Below are 20,332 nucleotides of genomic sequence, written 5' to 3'. Positions count from 1 at the left end.
CAAAGGGATGGGGCCACTTGGCCAGAGCTGAGAAACCCCACATGCCCATCTGATTCCAAAACCCACGTGTTAGCACTTCCTCCCTTCATTCACGTATTCACTTAAAGCGAGTGTTGGCTGCAACCAGACAGTGTGCCCAGCCCCTCTGCCCCACACCCCCAACCAGCCCCAACCCCTCCCCAAAGAAAAGGACTCACCAATTAGACATTTTGGAGGAAGGCCAAAAGGCTGTACCTTACAACGTCTCTTGGGAACAGGCCCAGGATGGAATCAGCTCCTCCGGGGGCCCCAGAGAAGTAGCGGGCATCCCTTTAGGGGCCTCCACAGCCCCAGTCTCCATCCAGCCCTCCCAAGCCTCGGAGGAAGCAGTTTTCTACCTGGGCGAGCGACCTGGGATTCCAGACCAGCTGTGTCCCCGCCCATTGGCCGAGAGGCCACCAATAGCCATTGGGATTCCACGTTGAAGCCGCCACCTTCTCTGTCTTTACCTGGACCGCCAGTTGGTCACCGAGGAAGAAGAGCAGACTTGAGGCCCAGCAACCAGAACATTCTTTTTTTTTCTTTTTCTTTTCCTCCCCATGCACGCGCCTTTAATTTCTCCCTTCCCCGAGCCCACCGAGCCTTTGTACTTTTGCAGTTGCAGCTGTTTTTATTTGCCGCCGCTGCTGTTGTTTTAAAAGGTCTATTTTCACATGGAATGTTATCCAATTAGCAGAGCAATGTGTTGGCTTAAATAAACACTTGGGGGGAGCCGGCAGTAGGGAGATGGGATGGCGGGCGGGTTGGCAGGCAGCGTTCTTCTCACTGGTAAACAGCCGCAGCTTTAATTGGGGGGTCGCGCCAGTTGACGTCTCCTTTCCCACTTCTCACTTTTCACATGCTGCCGGTGGGGGGGAGAAGGCAGGGAGGGGTGATGTGGGCACACAGCCTCAGGCCCACTCCAGTTGGGGTGATGCTGAGCGTCTTGTAGGGGGAGTCCCATTGGGCCTCTCTGCACCTATGGACCTCGCCTTACAAATTCCACCAAAACAAGACTGGTGGTGGGAAGAGGTGATGGTGAGCAAGCCAGACAGAGCTTCTCAAGGCAGAGACAGCCACCTCCTCTCTGGGTGCCTGGCCGTGGTGCAGGCACCGTCAACAGCTATCGCCATCAGGCTAGTGATGGTGTGCGGTCTGCACACGTTTCCTTATCCGAGTGCAAGGACTGCGGAGAGTACAGCCTGCTCCAAGGCCCCGAGGGAGTGCAGCCAGGGACTGGAGGGGACAGGGCCCCCTGGGACTGAGGAATCCAGGCTGCGTCCTCCCCCGGGCGGCCCATGTTCTAGAAAGGTAGGGCGGCACGGTGTTAGCAGTGTGGCCTGTGAAATCAGAGCTGCCTCCTTCCATCCGTGTGAATGTACGCAAGGGGTTTCGTGTCCCCGCACCCTAAGTTACTCATCCCCACAACCAGAAATAATAGTACTGCCGCTTGAGGCAGCTGTGAAGGTTAAGTGGAAGGATGCATGCCAAGCTATTGCCGTAGGCTTTGGCAGAGGGCCCCAGAGAAACAGAGGCAGTGGTGTGTCCGGGCCCCCTGGGGGGTGGGCACGCTGCACTTTGGAGACTGCGTGTCAGTTGCCTTTGTTTCCTTAACTGGGTGCAAATCCAGGAATTAGGGTGCTGTCCCCACTGGCCTGTTGAAGCATGTGTGTTAAGTGTGTGTATTCGTGCCTGTGGGGTTTTTATTTATCTTTAGCTTCGACTGCACTGAGTCTTCATCACTGCGTGGGCTTTTCTCTCGTGTCGAGCAGGGGCTACTCTCTAGTTGTGGTTCGAGAGCTTCTCATAGTGGTGGTTTCTCCTGTTGGGGAGCGCAGGCTCTGGGCGTGTGGGCTTCAGCAGTTGTGGCACTCAGGCCTGATTGCCCCGCAGCATCTGGGATCTTCCCGGACCAGGGACCAAACCCATGTCGCCTGTGTTGGCAGGTGGACTCTTAGCCCCTGCCTGGACTGACAGGGAGCCCTCATGCTGGTACTTTAATTGCAAGTTTTGCCTAGTTCCTATCATCAGGCCCCAGGGCTAAAAGAAAACACGTTTGAATCTTCAGCCTTGCACTTCAGAGCAAGGATTTGGACTCAGCCAGCACATTTATGGGCTGAGAACCCGGGATCAGGACAAGCCACCCTCGTCAGACTAGCAAATGTTCATCCATCGTCACCGGGTATGAGTGGCCCAAAGCGTGCCCGCGTGCTGCCTGCATCCCTCCGTGTGTCCTGAAGCTGCCCCACCCCCGTGGGGTCAGCGTGGAGGCCACAGGGCTCCACCGCTCTGAGAAGGGCTCGGGTTCAGATGTCCTCGTCTCAGATTTACTCGGCGATCTAGACCAGTTCCCAAGGAAAGGTAGCCAGCCCAGCCCAGCTGGATGGCCTTTCTCCCTCCCAGCAGCACAAAGCCATCATCATCTTGAAATCAGATTACCAGGAATTCCCTAGCAGTTCTATGCTTGGGACTTCAGGCTTTTTGCTGCCGAGAGCTCAGGGTTTAGTTCCTGGTTGGGGAACTAAGGTCCTACAAGCTGTTGTGGCACGGCCAAAAAAAGTAATGATGGAGCTAAACTACCAAGGGCAGGATCTCAGGGCCCAGGAATCACAGGCCCTGAGTGTGTGCCAGGCGCTGGATTAAATGCCTAGTCAGGTATTCTCAGCCTCAGGAAGCCTGAAGCTCCACCACTTTGTAATGGAGAAAGCGAACACTCAGAAGTTTCTTGTCAGGTCACAGGCAAGAAAGCACCAAGACCAAGCTTTCCGCGCCGCTGTGAAGCCCACGTCCATCACCAGACCCCGCCGCCTCACTGCCTGGGCCCTCAGCTCCCTGGGCGGGGGGGCCTCTTTTTCTAGTGGCTCTCTTCTCCCTTTCCGAGGTCAGAGGCCATGTGTCACCTTCCTGTTCCCTGGTTCTGTCCCTTCATTTGCTCTTAGTAGGTCCTCCAGTGATGTTGAGTAGAGCTGAGCTGTGTGGATGGATGGATACAAGGTAGAGACATCTAGTCATCTGAAAGATTTAGACACACGACCTAGAAAATGGGTCCCTGAGTGTTCCTTAGAAAACCGCCCTCAGCTCCACGATATCGGACCTTGGAGTGGCCCCGGGTGCTGGGTGGGGGGCCCCCAGTCAGAGTCACCAGTGTTGTGCAAAGAACCCCATTTATTCAGGGGGCCAGCTCCTCCCCCGTGGAGGCCAGAAGCAGCTGGAAGATTTGCCAGAGCTCGCTTACAGGAGTCTAGGAGTGTTGGCCCAGGGACAGAAATGATGTGTCCCTCAGGAGCACAGGACGCGGTCCAAAAGGAGACAGTACCGAACGTTCCAGGGCGGCGGCCCGTCCTCCCAGGAGCCACCAGCCGCTGGTGTCCGATGCCCTCGGCTGAGAAGGAGCCACGGTCCCAACAGGGCCAGTGCTCCAAGCTCACGTGGTCGTTCTTGGCTGGCACGGGCTGTGCTTCCTCCAGGCATCAGGGGCACAGATGGTTTGGGACAGGTTGGCGGCATCCGTGTTCAGGTGGATCTGGCATGTGCTGAGAGATGCTGCCCTCCCTCTCGGCAGGAGACAGCAGAGGGGCCGAGAGATGCCGCAGTCTTCTCTGGACAGGAGGCCTGGCCTGGGTCCCTGAGACGGGAGTCCTGCCAAGGGCATCGAATGGGCTTTTGGTGCCGGGAGGCAGAGGCCCGTCTCCAGGGAGAGTGGGGGAAAGACCTCCTACCCGGCGCTGGAGGCCAGGGTTCTCGGGGGCCCGCAGTTGGGGGCTTAGGTCAGAGGAGATGAAAGAGGCGTGCTTCTTGGATGGCCGGGGCAGAGAGCTGGGTGATGGGGACAGCTCCAGACCAAGGCCTGAGACCTGCTGTCTGAAGCGGGCCGTCCATCTGCCCGGGTCAAGGCAGAGGGACTTGAGGCGGCCATCTGCGTCAGCAAACAGAACCCAACCCCAGATGGTTCAAGGGAAGAGAGAATCATGGAGGGGTAAGAAGGGCTCAGGGGCTCACCAGGGACCATGCAATCCACCCCCCTCCCAGAGCCAGTGACAGTGGGAGCTGCTGCCACCTTAGGCTCTGGGACCTTGAAGGGACAGGTGAGGGCTTGAGCTGTCAAGGGGGAGCCACCAGCAGGAGCTGTCATGCTAGAGGGAGGGTGTGAGCAAGAAAGTCCCCCGACCTCTCTGACCCCTCCCTCCAATCTCCCATATGCTTGTCCTAAATTGAACCAAGGGCCCGTGAGCCCTGGTTATCCCTTACGGGAGAGTCACCTCGGAGAAGGGGGCGCAAAGGAGGAGCAGAAATAACGAGCACGGGTACATGGGATCGTGATAGAAGTGGCCCCGAAGTGGCCCAGTTAGGGGTGGATGCCTTGTCTTCTGTGGCCTCCTCCTCTTTACCAAACTACTGAATCCTTCAAGTTCCATTCTGCACCTCCAGGCTACGGTGGTGACCCTGCTGGGGGACCGATCAGGTGTTGGGCCGAGTCCTAGTGGCCCGGGTGACTTCCCATCCTGAGGTCCCAAAGTCACGCATGTTGGGAGTGGGGTCTCCTGTCCATCTCGGTGCCACACCCAGGGGTGTGTGTGTGTGTGTGTGTGTGTGTGTGTGTGTGTGATGGCACAGACGTACTCCTTTTCCTGCCGCCTGCACGGACTGAATCCAGGGGCTGGGAGAGCCAGGGCAGGATCCCTAAGTCCCAGGCAGCCCTCCATTTCCAGCCGGGACCAATCTCAGCGCCCCTCCCAGTCTGGAGATGTTTTCGAGATCCTTGGTGGAGGAGACTCCAAGGCCTGTTCTGTACCTACTGAGCATGTGTTGTCCTGAGCCCTGTGCTGGGGGCGGCAAAGATAGCGGCCCTCCTTGGAGGTTCAGGTCGAGCTGGGGAGCCCAGCACACAAGCAGGTGCTGTAAGATGGCTGGGGGCGCAGGGCACAGCATGGGGGGCCTGGAGTCTGTATGAGGGGAGCAGGGGGCCACCAGCAAGTCGGCTCTGACGAGGGGAGCCCTTCCGAGGCTGAGAATGTTGTGACGGCTCAGGGCTGGAGCCCCGTGGAGGCTGAAAGGATAAGTAGGAAGGGCCTGTGCTGTGCTGTGCTTAGTCCTCAGTCGTGTCCGACTCTTTGTGATCCCGTGGACTGTAGCCCACCAGGGTCCTCTGTCCATGGGGGGTCTCCAGGCAAGAAAACTGGAGCGGGTTGCTGTGCCCTCCTTCGGGGGATCTTCCTGACCCAGGGATCGTACTCTCCCTTTACAGTCTGAGCCCCCAGGGAAGCCCAAGAATACTGGAGTGGGTAGCCTATACCTTCTCCAAGGGAACTTCCCAACCCAGGAATCAAACCGGGGTCTCCTGCATTGCAGGCGGATTCTTTACCAGCTGAGCTACCAGGGAAGCCCGAGAAGAACCTTGATGTGCCTACAGACCTTGGCCTCTGTTTTCCTCTCCTTGAAATGGGAGCATGATCTTGTCCTCATGAGAAGGCTGAGGTTCATGTGCTTAGAGTTCTCTGAAGCCCAGAAGATCGGTAATCCTGGGTGTGCAGGCCCTTGGATGGCAAGAGAGGAACACAGGCACCAGAAGTAGGATTTGGCGAGAAGCAGAGAGCTGGGAACAGCTGACTTTCCACTTCCTCCTCCGTTGGGACACCCAGCCCTGCACAGAGCCCTGGGCAGCCCGCCATGACTGAGGCCCTGCAGGCACACCATGCCTGGAGCTGAGGTCGGGGAGGCTTTTCTCTGTGGAGAAGATGGCGTGGGTTGGGAGGAAGCTGCTCTTAGACAGCAGGCCAGAGAGGCTGGAGCTGTGCCTGGACCCTTCCGCTGCACTGGCCCGAAAGCTCCAAGGTCTGGGGCTGGGTCTCCCCCTCACTGTTCCTCTGTCTCAAATGTAACAGGCTCCTCTGGGCTCTTTTTTTTTTTTTAAAGCAGATCATTCTTTTAAAATTAATTATTTCTGGCTGCGCTGGGTCTTCCATGCTGTGTGCAGGCTTTCTCTAGTTGCAGCGAGCGGGGGCCACTCTTCGTTGTGCACAAGTTTCTCATTGCAGTGGCTTCTCTTGTGGAACATGGGCTCTCGGCTCATGGGCTCAGGAGTTTCGGCTGCCGGGCTCTAGAGCACAGGCTCAGTAGTTGAGGCGCATGGGCTTAGTTGCTCCACGGCACGTGGGCTGTCCGGGGCCAGGGATCGAACCCATGTGCCTTGCCTTAGCATGCAGATTCTTAACCAGTGGACCACCAGGGAAGTCTTAACCCTTTCTTTTTTTTAAGTCCTTATTGAATTTGTTACAGTATCATTTCTGTTTTACTTTTTTGTTTTTGTTTTTTGCCCCAAGGCATGTGGGATTTTAGCCCCATGACCAGGGATCGAACCTGCACCCCCAGGGATTGAACCTGTTCCCCCTACAGTGGAAGGTGAAATCTTAGCCGCTGGACCACCAGGGAAGTCCCCAGGCTCTTTTAAGGAGGCCCAAATTACTCGGGATTACCCAAGGCCAGTTTTAGCCAGGAATCACTGTCCTTCCTGCCCGGGACAGTTTGAGGCCACTACATTCCAACCAGTGAGGCAATGGGGCTGGAAACACAACCTGATTTCCTACTCATCTGAGGGGATTAGAACCAGGAAGGGTAGGTCTGCTATTTTTAGAGATTCACATATTGTGCTGTAACCTCAAATACAAAAGAGCTTTCATAGCCTACTTACTATTGTTCCTGCTCTTCAGCGTGGCAGTGGGAAGTCAGGGGCACACGTCATAATAACAACAACAGCCAGCTTTTAGTGAGAATTACCGTGTGCCAGGCAGTGCGGTGTTAGACTTAACAGTTCATTGAATCTGCGCAACCATTCTTCTCTGCTACCTCTAGATTTACACATGGGGAATCTGAAACTCAGAGAGGTTAAGCAGCTTGCCCAAGATCACACATAAGTGATGAAGCAGGGATTTGAACCATAAGTAGACTTAGACTGTAAAGAATCTGCCTGCAGTGCAGTAGACTCGGGTTCGATCCCTGGTTCGGAACGATCCCCTGGAGGAGGGAATGGCTACCCACTCCAGTAGTTTTGCCTGGAGAATCCCATGGACAGAGGAGCCTGGGGGCCTACAGTTCAAGGGGTCACAGGAGTCAGACACGACTGAGCAACTAACACACAGACACAGCCCAGGTCCAAGCCCCCAGTCTTAACTGCCATGCACCCTCCTGTCTTAGAGTGAAATGCTCTTCCAAAGAGAAGGGGATGAAAATTTGCAAGGGGTGACAGAGGAGGCCGCGAGACAGAATTTTTAGCATTTCCCACAATGAACAGGGCTTCCCCAGTGGCTCAGCCATAAAGAATCTGATTGTAATGCAGGGGACACAGGTTCAATCCCTGGGTTGGGAAGATCCCCTGGAGGAGGAAATGGCAACCCACTCCAGTATTCTTGCCTGGAGAATTCCATGGACAGAGGAGCCTGGTGGGCTATGGTCAGTCCATGGGGTTGCAAAGAGTCAGACACGACTTAATGACTTTACCACCATCACAGTGAACAGAGACTGCTCCAGGCTTTGTGTGGCACTGGAATGGAGAGCAGATAAGAAACACAGATGTGACGACTGGAGCCAGAGAGAGGCTGGGGCTGGAGCATCATGCCTGGACCCTCCTTCCAGGCTCCATTATCGCTTCTTCCGACTCTGACTCAGCCCCTCCCAGAGGCTGCCACTCGGCCACCCCCACCCGACCGTGTCCCCGGGACCACCACTCCTCAGGGACCCTGGTACCAGGATGGAGTACCCACCCCACCAGACTCCCGACCAATTTCTCTCCCCCCTCTTAATACCCCAGCTCCCCAAGTCAGGCTGTTTCTCTGCCTTGCCAGCTGAGAACGCGTGTGTTTTAAAGCTCTGAATGGGCCATTTCGGCTCGGAGTCCAGATGCATTTTTATATCTGTGTGGGGAAAAAAATACAGAGGCTCGGCTGGCAGTCAGAAAGAGTTTTTAAATTAACGTTTTTTTTAAAAAAAGGAAAAGTTTCCTGCACCTGGCCCCTCTCAGAAAAGCACAGAGAAGAGCAAAAGCATTTCTTTAACTTGGCCTCACCCACATTTAATTTTTAAGAGATAACATGTCCCACCCACCTTGCCCAGGTACTTTTCAGATGCAGCTGTCTATCAAATATCTACCCTGTGCCACCCTCAGGGTTCATGCTGTGTAAATCTCACAAGTAACCCCGTTTTACAGGTAAGGAAACAGAGGCTCATAGTGGGGCAGTTGGCTCCCCAGGGTCACGCTTGTCTTCCTAGGCTGCCGTGGCTTAAAACAGCAGAAATGTCTTCTCTCACTGTGGGTGCTTGCTAAGTCACTTCAGTCGTGTCCAACTCTTTGCGACCCCATGGACTGTAGAGCCTGCCAGGCTTCTCTGTCCATGGGATTCCCCAGGCAAAAATACTGGAGTGGATTGCCGTGCCCTCCTCCAGGGATCTTGCCGACTCAAAGATCGAACCTGCATCTTTTATGTCTCCTACATTGGCAGGAGGGTTCTTTATCACTAGTGCCACCTGGGAAGCCCTCTTGCAGTCAAGGCCAGAGATCCGAGATCAGGGTGCAGAAGTGTTGGTTTCTTCTCTCGAAATCTCTGTTCCATGGCATCTCCTAGCCTCTGGTGACGGCCAGCATTCCTTGGCTTGTGGACACCATTCCACCCTCGGTCCTCACAGGCATTTACCCTGTGTCTTCCCATGGCCATCTCTTGTAAGAACGCCAGTCACACTGGATCAGGGGCCCACCCTGCTCCACCATGTCCTTGCCTTAATTTAACTGCAGCTGCAAAGACCCTCTTTGCAAATAAAGTCACAGCCTGATGGGGCGTGGAGGGGGTGGGGGTGCCGGTGTCAGGGCTAGGATTTCCATGTATCTTCTTTGCGACAGGGACCCAATCCAACCCGTAACCATCACAGTACAGATGAGGTTAGAGAGGGCTTGATTCCGGTCCAGACCACTCCCGGGTACACACTGCCTCCTCACAGCATCAGAGAAGCCAGAGGGACACTCCCCCCATAGCATCTCTTCTCATAGCAGATGGCGCTGACTGCTACCCAGAAGCAGAAAACAAGACATTGCTGCCAGCCGCTGCTGCTCCCAGGTGCTGACAGTGCCCAGGGACCCTCTTCAAACTCAGGGCTAACCCAAGGCCCCTCTGCCTAGAGGAAAAAAAAATCAGAGCTGTCTGTGGTGGCAGCACCACCTCCAGGAGAGCTAGCATCTGTTGAGCACTTGCTGTGTGCCCCCAGGCTGTTCTGGGCACTTTGCGGGTTAACGCTACTCTAGAACCCTAGAGGAGGGTGCTGCTAAAACACACATTTTACAGATGAGGAAACTGAGGCCAGGGAGGTTTCTTTAGCCCAAGACCCTGAGGCTAGGAAGTGCAGAACCCACCCTGCCCAGACAGAGTGGCCTCAGAGCCCAAGCTCCTGGCCACCAAGCACAACCAGCCTCTGTGTATGTCAGGGGTATTTTGGGAAGGGCCCAGCACAGAGCTGTTTAGCTCTAAACCAGGTGATACTGAAAACGGAACCCGCCGGTGCTGTAGAATTCCATTTATATGAGGTCTTCAGAACAGGCAAATCTGCAGAGCTGGAAAGTAGACTAGTGCTTGCTGGGGGTCCCGGGGGATGGGGAGTGGCTGCCGGTGGGTCCACAGTTCCTTTTGGGGTGATAATGGTTCACCGGGCTCTAAATGTCCATGTCCATCACTGTTCTAAAATGTCTGGAGATGATCACATGGCTGTGAATGGACTAAAAGCCGTTACGTTGGAGATGGGTGACTCGGGTGGTAGGTGAGTGATATCTCAGTAAAGCTGTTATAAAACAAAAATCAAAAAGAGGGAAGTAGGCAGTATGCAGGGGAGGGTCGGGAAGAGTGGAAGGCAGGAGGGGGGAAGAGCTGGGTGGATGCTGGCGGCCCCGAGCGTGGTCCTGCAGAGGGCAGCAGAGAGCCGGGGGACAGAACCCCCAGGGCCAGCGGAGGACGTGTCTGCCACCCAGTGTAAGCAAGGGGCCCGTGTGCTTGTCATCGAGGGGCCAGACCAGCTCGGCCTCCTCAAGAGGCGCTGCCCCAGGAAGAAGGCCAGCCGACTAACAGGCTCGCTGTCCCCAGACGGGCTGTGACCCGGGAGGGGAGCCGGCCACCTGGCCCAGGCACCAATCATAGGCCGGGACAGCGGCTGTTGTGACCACCCTGCCACTTGTAGCTGCGTCCCTGGTCACGTAACTCCTTAGTGGAAGAGGAGGGCCCAGTGCCTCCTCACACCCCCACCGGGGAGCAGGTGTCCTGGGGCCAGAGCTGGCCTTCAGGTGTGCGGTGCCGGCGGGCAGGCGGCCAGGCTGCAGGGAGGTCTCTGCTCACGCGCTGTGTCTCTCTCCAGAGAGCTTTCAATGCCCTGTGTCACAGCACCCACCTGTACGGCCGGAGGCTGGTGCTGGAATGGGCCGACTCGGAGGTGAGCCTGCAGGCCCTGCGGCGCAAGACGGCTGAGCACTTCCACGGTAAGAGGACTGCGGGGGGCCAGGCGCCTGGTCCCCCCCGCCCCTCCATGTCTTCTACACCTACTCTCCGTATTCCTTCTGCCTCTCCGAGCCAGTGGGGTGTGCTGACCTCTGCAGATGCCATCAGTGGCCTCCACACCGTTTCCCCGTCTAGTCCCGTCATTGGGAGGCCTGGCAGGAAGTCAGGGAGAGGAGGCACCTGGGTCAGGGTGGTCATCCTCACCACCGCACCCCCACCACTGCTGCCTCCCTTCCTGTCCGGCTGCTGCCGGCTGGCTGTCACTGCCACCAAAGGCCACAGCTCCCGTCCAGTGGCCCTCTCCACCCAGCGAGTGCTCTGTCCAGAGGCCAAGCCAGGGGCCCCTCGCCCCGATTTTCCTGCACCTGATACCCTTTTACTTGTCCCTCCTCAGTTACCTGGTTAAAGCACCTTGCACTTCCTGCCAGGACCCCGGTGGTCCCAGGACCAAGCCCCGCCTCTCACGCACCTTGGTGGTATCACCTGGCCTCACCGATGACTCAGCCCCCGCCCCCCGCTAGTTATCAGTGAGCCCCTGCCGTGTCCCAGCGCCGGGAGTGCAGCAGTGACCTGGGGTAGAGGGGGTTGGGTCCAGGTGGAAGGCGCTGGATCCAGAAAGGCCTCCCAGCAGAGGTGACGCTTGTGCCCACAGAAGGGCTGCCCGAGGTTGTTGTGAGTATACACATGGAGAAACAGGGCGGCCAGCATGGCGGGAGCAGGCGGAAAGGATGACCGGGGGGCCTACACAAACCTCACCTTCTCCGGCACATTGTCCAGAGGTGGAATGGAAGCCCTGTGACTGTAGCGCCGCCCACCAGACTCTTTAGCACACACCCCCCTGCCCACCCCAGGGGCCTCTCCCGCCTAATCTTCCCCACCACACCTCCCTCAGAGGTCACTGTCCCCAGATGCCCAGCAGGACACTGTCTCTGCATACGCTGTTCCCTCTGCTCACAATGCCTTGCCTCGACTTTTTTTTTTCATCCTAGTCACTGCCTATCCAGCCTTTAAGGCCCAGTGCAAAGGACACCTCCTCCAGGAAGCCTTCCCTTTCCCCGCTCCCCAGGTTATCAGTAATGGCTCTGTCCTCTGCTCTTTCCACCTGTGTTCCTATATCTCCTTGCCACATCGTCATGTATTTCTTTATGATTCTTCTCCTCGCTGGACTGGCGCCTTTCCCATGGAGACTGCACCACCGGACTCTGTCAGGACTTTGTCACTGATGGGTTGATCTCTGAGCCCCCATGCCAGCCAGGGCCCGTCCGAGACTGGGGAGTCCATAAGTAAGGGCAAACGAGAAACCAGGGACAGTAGGGCTAAGTACACAGCCACAAGCACACAACTCAATAAGTCCCCAAATCCTATCTTTATCGACAGCCATTGACAGGCCCAAATGCACCCATCGGCAAATGTTTGTGTAAGGGACTCTCCCGTCCCCCCCAACCCCTCCCTGGGGCCAGCGGGCGAGTGCAGGCTCAGCATCCTGCCCTGCCTCGGAGAGCAGCCCCCTTCAATAGATCGATCTCCAAAGACAGCATTATTGCCTCCCCCCAAAAGAAAGCTGCAGCAGGAAGCGCTTCTGTGAGACTGGCCATCTCCCCAGTCAACTGCAGGCCGAGGCCCATTCAGGGGCAGGTATTAGGTAGGTCAGAAAGTTGGTTTGGGGGACTTGCCTGGTGGTCCAGTGGTTAAGAATCCACCTGCCAATGCAGAGGACACGGGTTCAATCCCTGGTCTGGGAACTTAGGTCCCACATGCCACGGGGCAACTAAGACCACGCACCACAGCTGCTGAGCCCGTGCCCTAGCAGCTGTGCTCCGCGACAAGAGAAGCCCCCTCAATGAAAATCCCGAGTACCACAACCAGAGAGTAGCCCCCGCTTGCCACAACTAGAGAAAAAGGCCATGCGCAGCCACTAAGACCCAGCGCAGCCAAAAATAAATAAATTTTTTTAAACAGTTAGTTCACGAACTGTCTTTTGAAAAAACCTGACGATGGTTTGGAAAAGATGGTATGGAAAAAAAAAACAAATGAACTTTCTGGCCAACCTAACGCAATAATAGCAGGAAAAATGGCAGTGGGTTTGCATGCATCTTCCCGTTCATGAACTCACAGCGCTGTGCAGTGGCTGTGATCAGCCCCATTTTGCAGGTGACAGAACTGAGAGCAGCTAAGCGTAGAGGGACCCGTGACAGCTACTGTGTATTAATAATAAGGACTCCCTCCGCTGGGGCATCATCTGTATGTGACACATATCGTCTCTCATCCTCACAGCAGCCCTTGCTGCTGTGGGTGCTGCTGTCCCCAGCTTGTTGTTCAGTCGCTAAGTCGTGTCGACCACATGGACTCCAGCACGCCAGGCTTCCCTGTCCTTCACTGTCTCTTGGAGTTTGCTCAGACTCGTGTCCAGTGAGTCAGTGATGCCATCCAACCTCCTCATCCTCTGTTGCACCCCCTTCTCCTCTTGCCCTCAGTCTTTCCCAGCATCAGGGTCTTTTCCATTGAGTCAGTTCTTCGCATCCGGTGGCCACAGTATTCATCTTACAGATAAAGAAACTGAGGCATGGAGAGGTTCAGCTGAGCGCCTCCTAGCCGAGCGTCCTGGGACAAGTCACTGCACCCCTGAGTCTTCTGCCTCCCATTCCACAGATGAGGATGTGAATAGTTCCCCTGTATGGAGTCATGACCTGATCGATGATAACACATACAGCACAAGCTGCCTTTTTTTCCCACCCACCCAGCACGCCTAGAACGTTGTTGTTTAGTAGCTCAGTCGTGTCTAACTCTTGCGACCTCATGGTCTGTAGCCCACCAGCTCCTCTGTCCATGGGATTTCCCAGACAAGAATACTGGAGTGGGTTGCCATTTCCTACACCAGGGGATCTTCCTGACCCAGGGCTCGAATTTGTGTCTCCTGCACTGGCAGGCAGATTCTTCACTGCTGAGCCACCAGGGGTAGATGCCCTCAATCACCCCGTTTTACAGATGAAGACAGACAGAACTTGCCCAGGGTCACGCAGATGGTAGGGGGTAGAAGCAGAGTTTGCATTCTCGGACAGCCTGGCTATGGCACCCCATCCTTGAGGTGACACCCCCTCCATCCCTCCCCAGTAGGCAGAACGCTGTGGGGGAAGCAGGACAGACACATCAGCCAGAAACCGGTGCTCTGAAAATGCCAGCCCTCTCACCCATGCGCCCATTGTCTGCTGGATCTCCTTGGGAATAGGGGGTACCCTCGGCAGCCCTGAATACTCAGAATAGGGCTGCCGCCCTCCAGCCCTCCTGGCTGCACCCTTTTCCCGGCTCTGCCCCTTCCCCATGGCGAAAAGTACCCAGCTCATTTGTGTCAAAATCCGCATTGTTCAGAGCTTCCAGGGGCCTGGCAGACTCCGAGGGCAGGTGGGATCCATGCCCAGTTCCTCCCTCCTGGCCCCGATCTGTGCCAGGAAGGCACTCAGATCTCAGGTGGAGGCCCCAAGCCCCATTTGCCCAACCTGAGCACCGAGGCCACGACAAAGGGCTCCCTGGGTAAGCTGGGCCTCAGAATGAAAGGCCGGCCTCTTAACCATTCAGAGGGACCCGGCAGAGAGCTCACTAGTGACACCGTGGCCTCCGAGCTGGCCTCAGGGCCAGTGGGAGGTGGCCAGAGTGATGGAGAGGCCCCCCATTATGGCTGGTGCAGTCAGCATGCGTTACCCCGAGTTCATCCTCACCTCTGGGGCTCAGCTCATCCACCAGGCCTGCCACTCCCCTGGGGGAGACTGTGGGGACAGGTTGCTGCCGAGCCGAGGGCCCCCCAGGCCCTGTGACCAGCCCTTCTCTCCCACATCGGTTCCTGACAAGCCGAGGTCAAGGCACACAGCTCCACGTGCAGTTCAGGCCAAGTAATACTCATTACTGTTATTATTCCCATGACAACCTTCATCTGTTAAGCCTCACTCTGTGCCAGGTACTGTCTATGGGCTTTCACAGGTATTCCTGCAGAATCCTGGCAGGTAAACACCGTCATTATCCCCTATTTCCCAGATGAGGAAACCGAGGCCCAGAGAGGGCCAGTGACTTCCCCAGGGGCGCCTAGCCACTAGTGGCCAAGTCAGGAGTCAGAGCTGGGCCTCTAGCCATCCTGCCGGCTGCACGTGAGCAGCTGTGCACACGGCCCCTTACGTTTCACCCTAGTCTGTGCAGTCTCGGGCAGGCTGCTCCGCCTCGGTTTGCCATCTGTACAGTGGGACTAGGGTGCTACTTCATAGGGGAAATGGGGGGCGGGGCTTACAGGAGATGATGCTTCTGAAGCTGTGGGTGCCCAGTGAGAAGGCAGCAGATACTACGTTTCCTCCCCTCCCCTGCCAGGCGCTTACGCTTCCTGTTTTCCTTGCATTCCCGTGGAGCCAGACCAAGGAAGGATGCTCTCTGGGCAGAGGAAAGAGACTTAAAAAAGTATCCTAGTTTTTAGAAGCCCAGACAACAGGGAATGTGTGAGAGAGAGGGAAGGAGGGAGAGGGGATGAGAATGAAAATGCCCATCAGCTGGGCAGGGCACAGGATGGTGCGTTTGCATCTGATCCTGGATGCCACCTGGTCCCCATGCCTGGCACACAGAAGGCGCTTCTCAGTACACGGTAACAAAGAGGAGGAGATGGATTCCTCGCTGATAAAAATTGGTGCTGTCTTGCCATCCGATGTAATCGTGGGAACTAAATGCCCTCAGCCCCCCTGTCTCAACCTCGCCACTTACCTAGGGTCCCTTATTGGCAGCCACAAAAGCTCAGAGCAAACCCCCCAGCGCCTCTTCCCCAAGGCAGAGGTGGGCAGTCTTCATTTCATCCACTGGTGTCCCTGATCATGTGGGGCATTAGATAGTCCCTGGTGAGCTGACACTTAACCAAACACCCATCAAATGGACTGGCCCAGAGCAGGTCTTTGAAAGTCATTCGAAAAGCTGCCCCGAGGAGGCAAAGCCCTTGACCCCAGACAGCGACGCTCGTGCCCAGGGATGAACACAACCACCCCGTTCCTCAGTCCCGCCTCCCCGTCATCTCCCTGCCTCCCTTCCTGGCTGGAATCAGCTATCTCATCCACAGCTCCACGGCCCCCCCGCCCCCCCGCCCCGGCAGGTGAAGTGCTATTCCTCGGTGCCTTGCGTGCAGGAGGGTGAAAAGAGAGAGCACGGAGGGAAGAAAGAGGAAAGGCGGCCACTGGCTGCGTCCCTTTCTTCCCGAGCGTGTTACAAACCAGCAGGGTCAGGGCATTGAGAAGCTTTCAGGGCCCCGGCAGGCTGCGGTACCTGCGAGCGCCGCCGACAGAATATAATGGTACGGAAGCAATCCGCCTGCAGAACCCTCTGTTTTCAAGCATGCACAGCCAGGGAGGCCGGGGCAAACAGGCTTTTATTTGGCCGGGAGCGCGGCTCTGCTTCCCAGCGTTGTCTTATTCCAGCTGGGAGACTGATGGGCTGTGGTTAGCGGCTGCACCTTTCACCTCCAGAGCTGGGAGCGCAGACATGACCGGCATGGCAAGTGGCTGGCAGTGCCGCCGTCCCCCGCCCGGCCAAGTCAGGCCAGCCTGGGATGTAAGAGCTGCCATCTTCAGGCCCAGGCAGTCACTGGCCTCCAGCACACTGGCCCTCCCCGCCGGGAAGTAAGGAGCCCGATTCCTGGCCCCCTGGCTCCATCGGCCTGGCCCACCCACCCGTGACTTGAGATCTCAACCCAGGCATCAGAGATTGGACTTCTGCCCGACACCTGCCGTCCTGGGAGTTCCCCTGTCACACCCCATGCCTCGTCTCCCTGACACTTTAATGAACACAGGTTCCCATGCCTGATGCACAGTGAGGCCAAACTGAAACATGGGAGTTCGGAGCAGAGAAAGGTTTATTGCAGGGCCGTGCAAAGAGACAAGGTGGCTTCTGACCCCTAAAACCCTCAAGCTCCCCTAAGGGTTCCAGCAAAGCATTTGTAAAAGCCTGGTAGGAGGAGGGGATCACCAGATCCATGATCAGATCATGCATAACTTTCTGACTGATGGTGAGGTAACAGGGCGGTGTCACCGGGGTTAACTCTATCAGTCCTTAGGCTCCAGGAAGCCTGGGGCTGTGAGCTCATGGTCATCAGGTTGTTTTATTGTTCAGTTGCTCAGTCAGCTGACTTGTTGTGACCTGCAGACTGCAGGACACCAGGCTTCCCTGGTCCTCCACTGTCTTCCGGAGGTTGCTCAAATTCATGTCTCGTTGGGTCAGTGTTGCTGTCTAACCATCTCATTCATCTCATCAAGTAGTTAACATCCTCCATTTGATGGGGTGGGTGTTCGTATTTGCAAAACAACTGGAGAAATTTGCATCAAATATTGCTGTCTGGACACTTCAGAGGGGGAGGGCCTGTCCTGGGAAGGCCCCATAGGGTCCTGCTCTGTTGCATTTTGTGTTCACCTCTGTGGTTTAACCTGGCTACTCGCCAAGAGACTTGATCCTCCAGGGGACATGGTCCTCTCCGCGTCCCCTGCCTTGTCTCAGCACCTGACACAGAGCAGGTGCTCACTAACAACCTATTGAGTGAATAAGCCAACAGAAAAACCCTGGTCACCAGAAGGGCCCCTTGTAATGGAGCATATGCCCTGGCCTCTGTAAGAGCAGCCCTGCATGGTATGCTGCCAGGGAGCCCTAACCTTGACCCTTGAAACCCCACTGTTCGGAAGAGAGGCAGTCGAGTGCCTCCTTGTTAAAGATGAAGTCCGAGAAAGAGGAGAGAGCTTTGTTGAAGACGTACCATGTGCAGGGGGCAGTGCCAGGGTTCATGCCCTCATTTTAGCCTCAAAACTCCCTAGAGAGGGGTGCTGTTCCCGTTTTTCTGAGGTGAAAACAGCCCCAGAAGCGTCGAGTGACTTTTCCTGAGGACACTTATCTTTGCACACTATAGGACAGCTCACCCTATCACCACTGCCTAGACCCCAGCAGTTCCTAAATCCCTAATTATCCCCCCACCTTTTATCAGATCTGGGTTCCATGGTCCAAGTAGGACCATGGTTACAAACTACAGCCCACAGCCAGATCCAGCCTAAAGCCCATTTTTGTAAATACCGCTGTTTTCTGGCACACAGCCATGCCCATTTTTCACATAAAGTCTCTAGCTGTGTCTTCACACTGTAAGGACAGAGTTGAGTAGTTATGACAGAGACCCTATGGCCCTCAAAGCCCTAAAATATTTACTGTCGCCCCTTTTACAGAAAAAGTTTACAGCTTCTAGGGCTTTTGAAATGGCTGCCCTTCTTTTATGTCTGAAGCCATGTGGGTGGCTAATTCCTCCCACATAACCCCCCTTTCTCAGAGAGTGTACAGTTTTAGAGGCATCATAATCAGTCTCTTCCTCCCACCTCGAGTCCTCTGCCTAAGAATCCCCTGGCTTTTCCTGGAGCAGAAGCTCCAGAACCTTGCTTCCCATTCTAGTCATTCACACCCTCAATTCCCCATTATCCAGCCTTAGCTCAGCACCAAGGACAAAGCAGCTACCCAAAGAGCTGCCCTCCTGGAACTGGGGTTGAGTGAGAGAGACAAATGATGTAAAAAGTAATAGCAGGAAAGTTCTGATGATTGCAAGATCTGTGCAGGAAATGCAAAAGGCTAATTTATTCTCCTCAAGGGTGGGAAAAGGGAGGAGAGATTCCAAGTGTGGTGGTTTTGTTGCAGGAAGGGGGACCCTTTCCAAGGCCTAAGGGTGGGCTCTTGTCTAACACTCAGAAATGAATTGTCCAAGGAGACACATGTGCTAACAAAGCAAGAGATTTTGTTGGGAAGGGACGCCTCGGTGGGGAACAGGTGGGTAAGGGAGCCCAGCAGGATGGCTCTGCCATGCAGTCTCGGGTTTTATGGCGATGGGGTTAGTTTCCGGGTTGTCTCTGGCCAATCATTGAGTCACCACTCCTGGTGGCACATGCATTGCTCAGCCAAGATGGATTCCAGTGAGGAGGATTCCAGAAAGGTGGATAGGACATATGGACTGGTGTCTCCTCTCTCCTTTTGACTTTTCCCAAATTCTTCTGGCTGGTAGTGGCTTGTTAGTTCCATGTTCCTTACCAGGACCTTCTGTTGTGAAATAATTCATGCAAATGGATACTGCAGTGCCTGGCCAGGGAGGGCAGTTTCCGTCAGTGTTTCCCCTAACAGTTGCAGAAAGTCTTTCCCAGGAGTTGGTGTTTTTGTGTGAGGCAATGGAGCCAGCCAGCCCAGGAACTGGGGGGATATCCTTCCAGGCAGAGGGAGCCACAGATGCAAAGGCCCTGGGGCAGAAGGCTGCTCATAGCAGGCCATTGTGGCTGGAGAAGAAGTCCCAGGTGGAGAGTGGGCGGAAACAGAGCCACAGAGGCCAGCAGGGCTCCCTCGTGGAATCTTGTGGGGTGGGATCTTATGGGGTGCTGCAGGAAGCCTGAGTTTTCGTCAAGTTACATGGGAAGTCCCTCAAACTGGGGAGTGCATGGCCTGTCGTATCACACTTCACACTTCATGCTACACGGGGTAAGAATATGGAACAGGAGTCCCAATGCAGTCATCCCAGCTAGCCAGGGCGGTGGTCTGAGCAGGGACGGAGACCAGAGGGGTGGGCAGAAGGCAGTGGATTGAGCATATGTGGTATAGATAGAGCTGGCCAGACTTGCTTCTGGAAGGCAGAGGGGAAATTAAGGCCAGAACGGAGATACTTGCTCTGGAAGGCAGAGGGGAAATTAAGGCCAGAACGGAGATACTTGCTCTGGAAGGCAGAGGGGAAATTAAGACCAGAACGGAGATATTTGCCCAAAGAGAGCCTCTCAGAGGATGGTGGTGCCACGTGATGATGAAGCTGGGAAGAGTGGGTGGGGGCGGGGGGTGATCTGGACACGTCGGGTTTGAGACACCTATTAGGACTCACGGTGGGATGTCAAGCAGATAGATCTATGAGTTCGGAGCTCAGGGGTGAAGTCTGGGCAGAGATATAAATTTGGAAGTCATCAGCATACAGATGATATTTAAAGCCCGCAACAGTTCACCAAACCCTCCCCTTCTGTAACTTAATCATGCACAGAACGGCACATTTTCAAAAGATCGAGGACCAGGAGAGCCCGTTATCCCCATGCCAGCCCTTGCAAATAGGCCTCCTTGATCTTGGCCATGAAAACATAATCTTCAGGCTTTAAAAATCACAGTCAGGAAAGTTCGAGCAAGTATGTGGAGTCACAGAATTTATTATTCAAAATATCCCTCTGCCATGGATCTTGCCAGCTACCCGGAGACAGAAGGTTCACATAAGCTCCCCTCACCTCGTTTTTATTCTTCCATTTGGGTGCCTCTCATTCCTGCCTTAAGAAACAGCCCTTGTTCCAGAGGTCCAGGAGGCGAGGGAAGACTGTCCTAGATTGCCACCAAGGGTCCCGACGGAGTAAAGGCCACCATGGGCCCCGGGGCGCTTTACAGGAGGTGTTTCACCCCTGCCCCTTCAAAGTGGCTGCCCGCCCCTGTCCAGGGTGCGGAATTTAGTTCCTTCTCCTGCTCCCAGCCAACAGTAGGAGAGGTTGAAACCGACCAGGAAACACACTCTTCCTCAGACGCCCCTGGCCACCCCAGCTGATGGAGGCAGAATCGAGAGAAGAAAAATCAGGAAGCAGGAATTGTTTCGGTCACAGTGGCTCCGCAGTGGCAAGTGCTAGCAAGGGTGCAAGTGGCTGGGCTGTGGGGAGGGAGCCAGGTTCTGAGAGCCAAGTGTTTCCTCCCTGCAGAGGCGCGGGGGAGGCTGGAGGGGCCTGGAGCAAGCCGGAGCAGGTGTCTTCCCA

The 20,332-nt window shown here is 55.6% G+C and overlaps 1 protein-coding gene across 1 annotated transcript in view; it reads left to right on the top strand.

The window, feature by feature from the left end:
• RBM19 (RNA binding motif protein 19) overlaps window positions 1-20,332 on the top strand; it is a 120,389-nt gene that overhangs the window by 89,329 nt on the left and 10,728 nt on the right. Inside the window, exon 23 of the mRNA XM_043439837.1 lies at window positions 10,402-10,522. Within this exon, the coding sequence (XP_043295772.1) occupies window positions 10,402-10,522 (121 nt within the window). The remainder of the gene's footprint in view (window positions 1-10,401; window positions 10,523-20,332) is intronic.

The sequence above is a fragment of the Cervus canadensis genome, chromosome 1 (assembly GCF_019320065.1).
Source record: "Cervus canadensis isolate Bull #8, Minnesota chromosome 1, ASM1932006v1, whole genome shotgun sequence".
NCBI classification, from domain to species: Eukaryota; Metazoa; Chordata; class Mammalia; order Artiodactyla; family Cervidae; genus Cervus; species Cervus canadensis.
The sequence above is the reverse complement of the archived record's forward strand: the minus strand, read 5'-3'. Positions and strand labels throughout refer to the sequence as shown.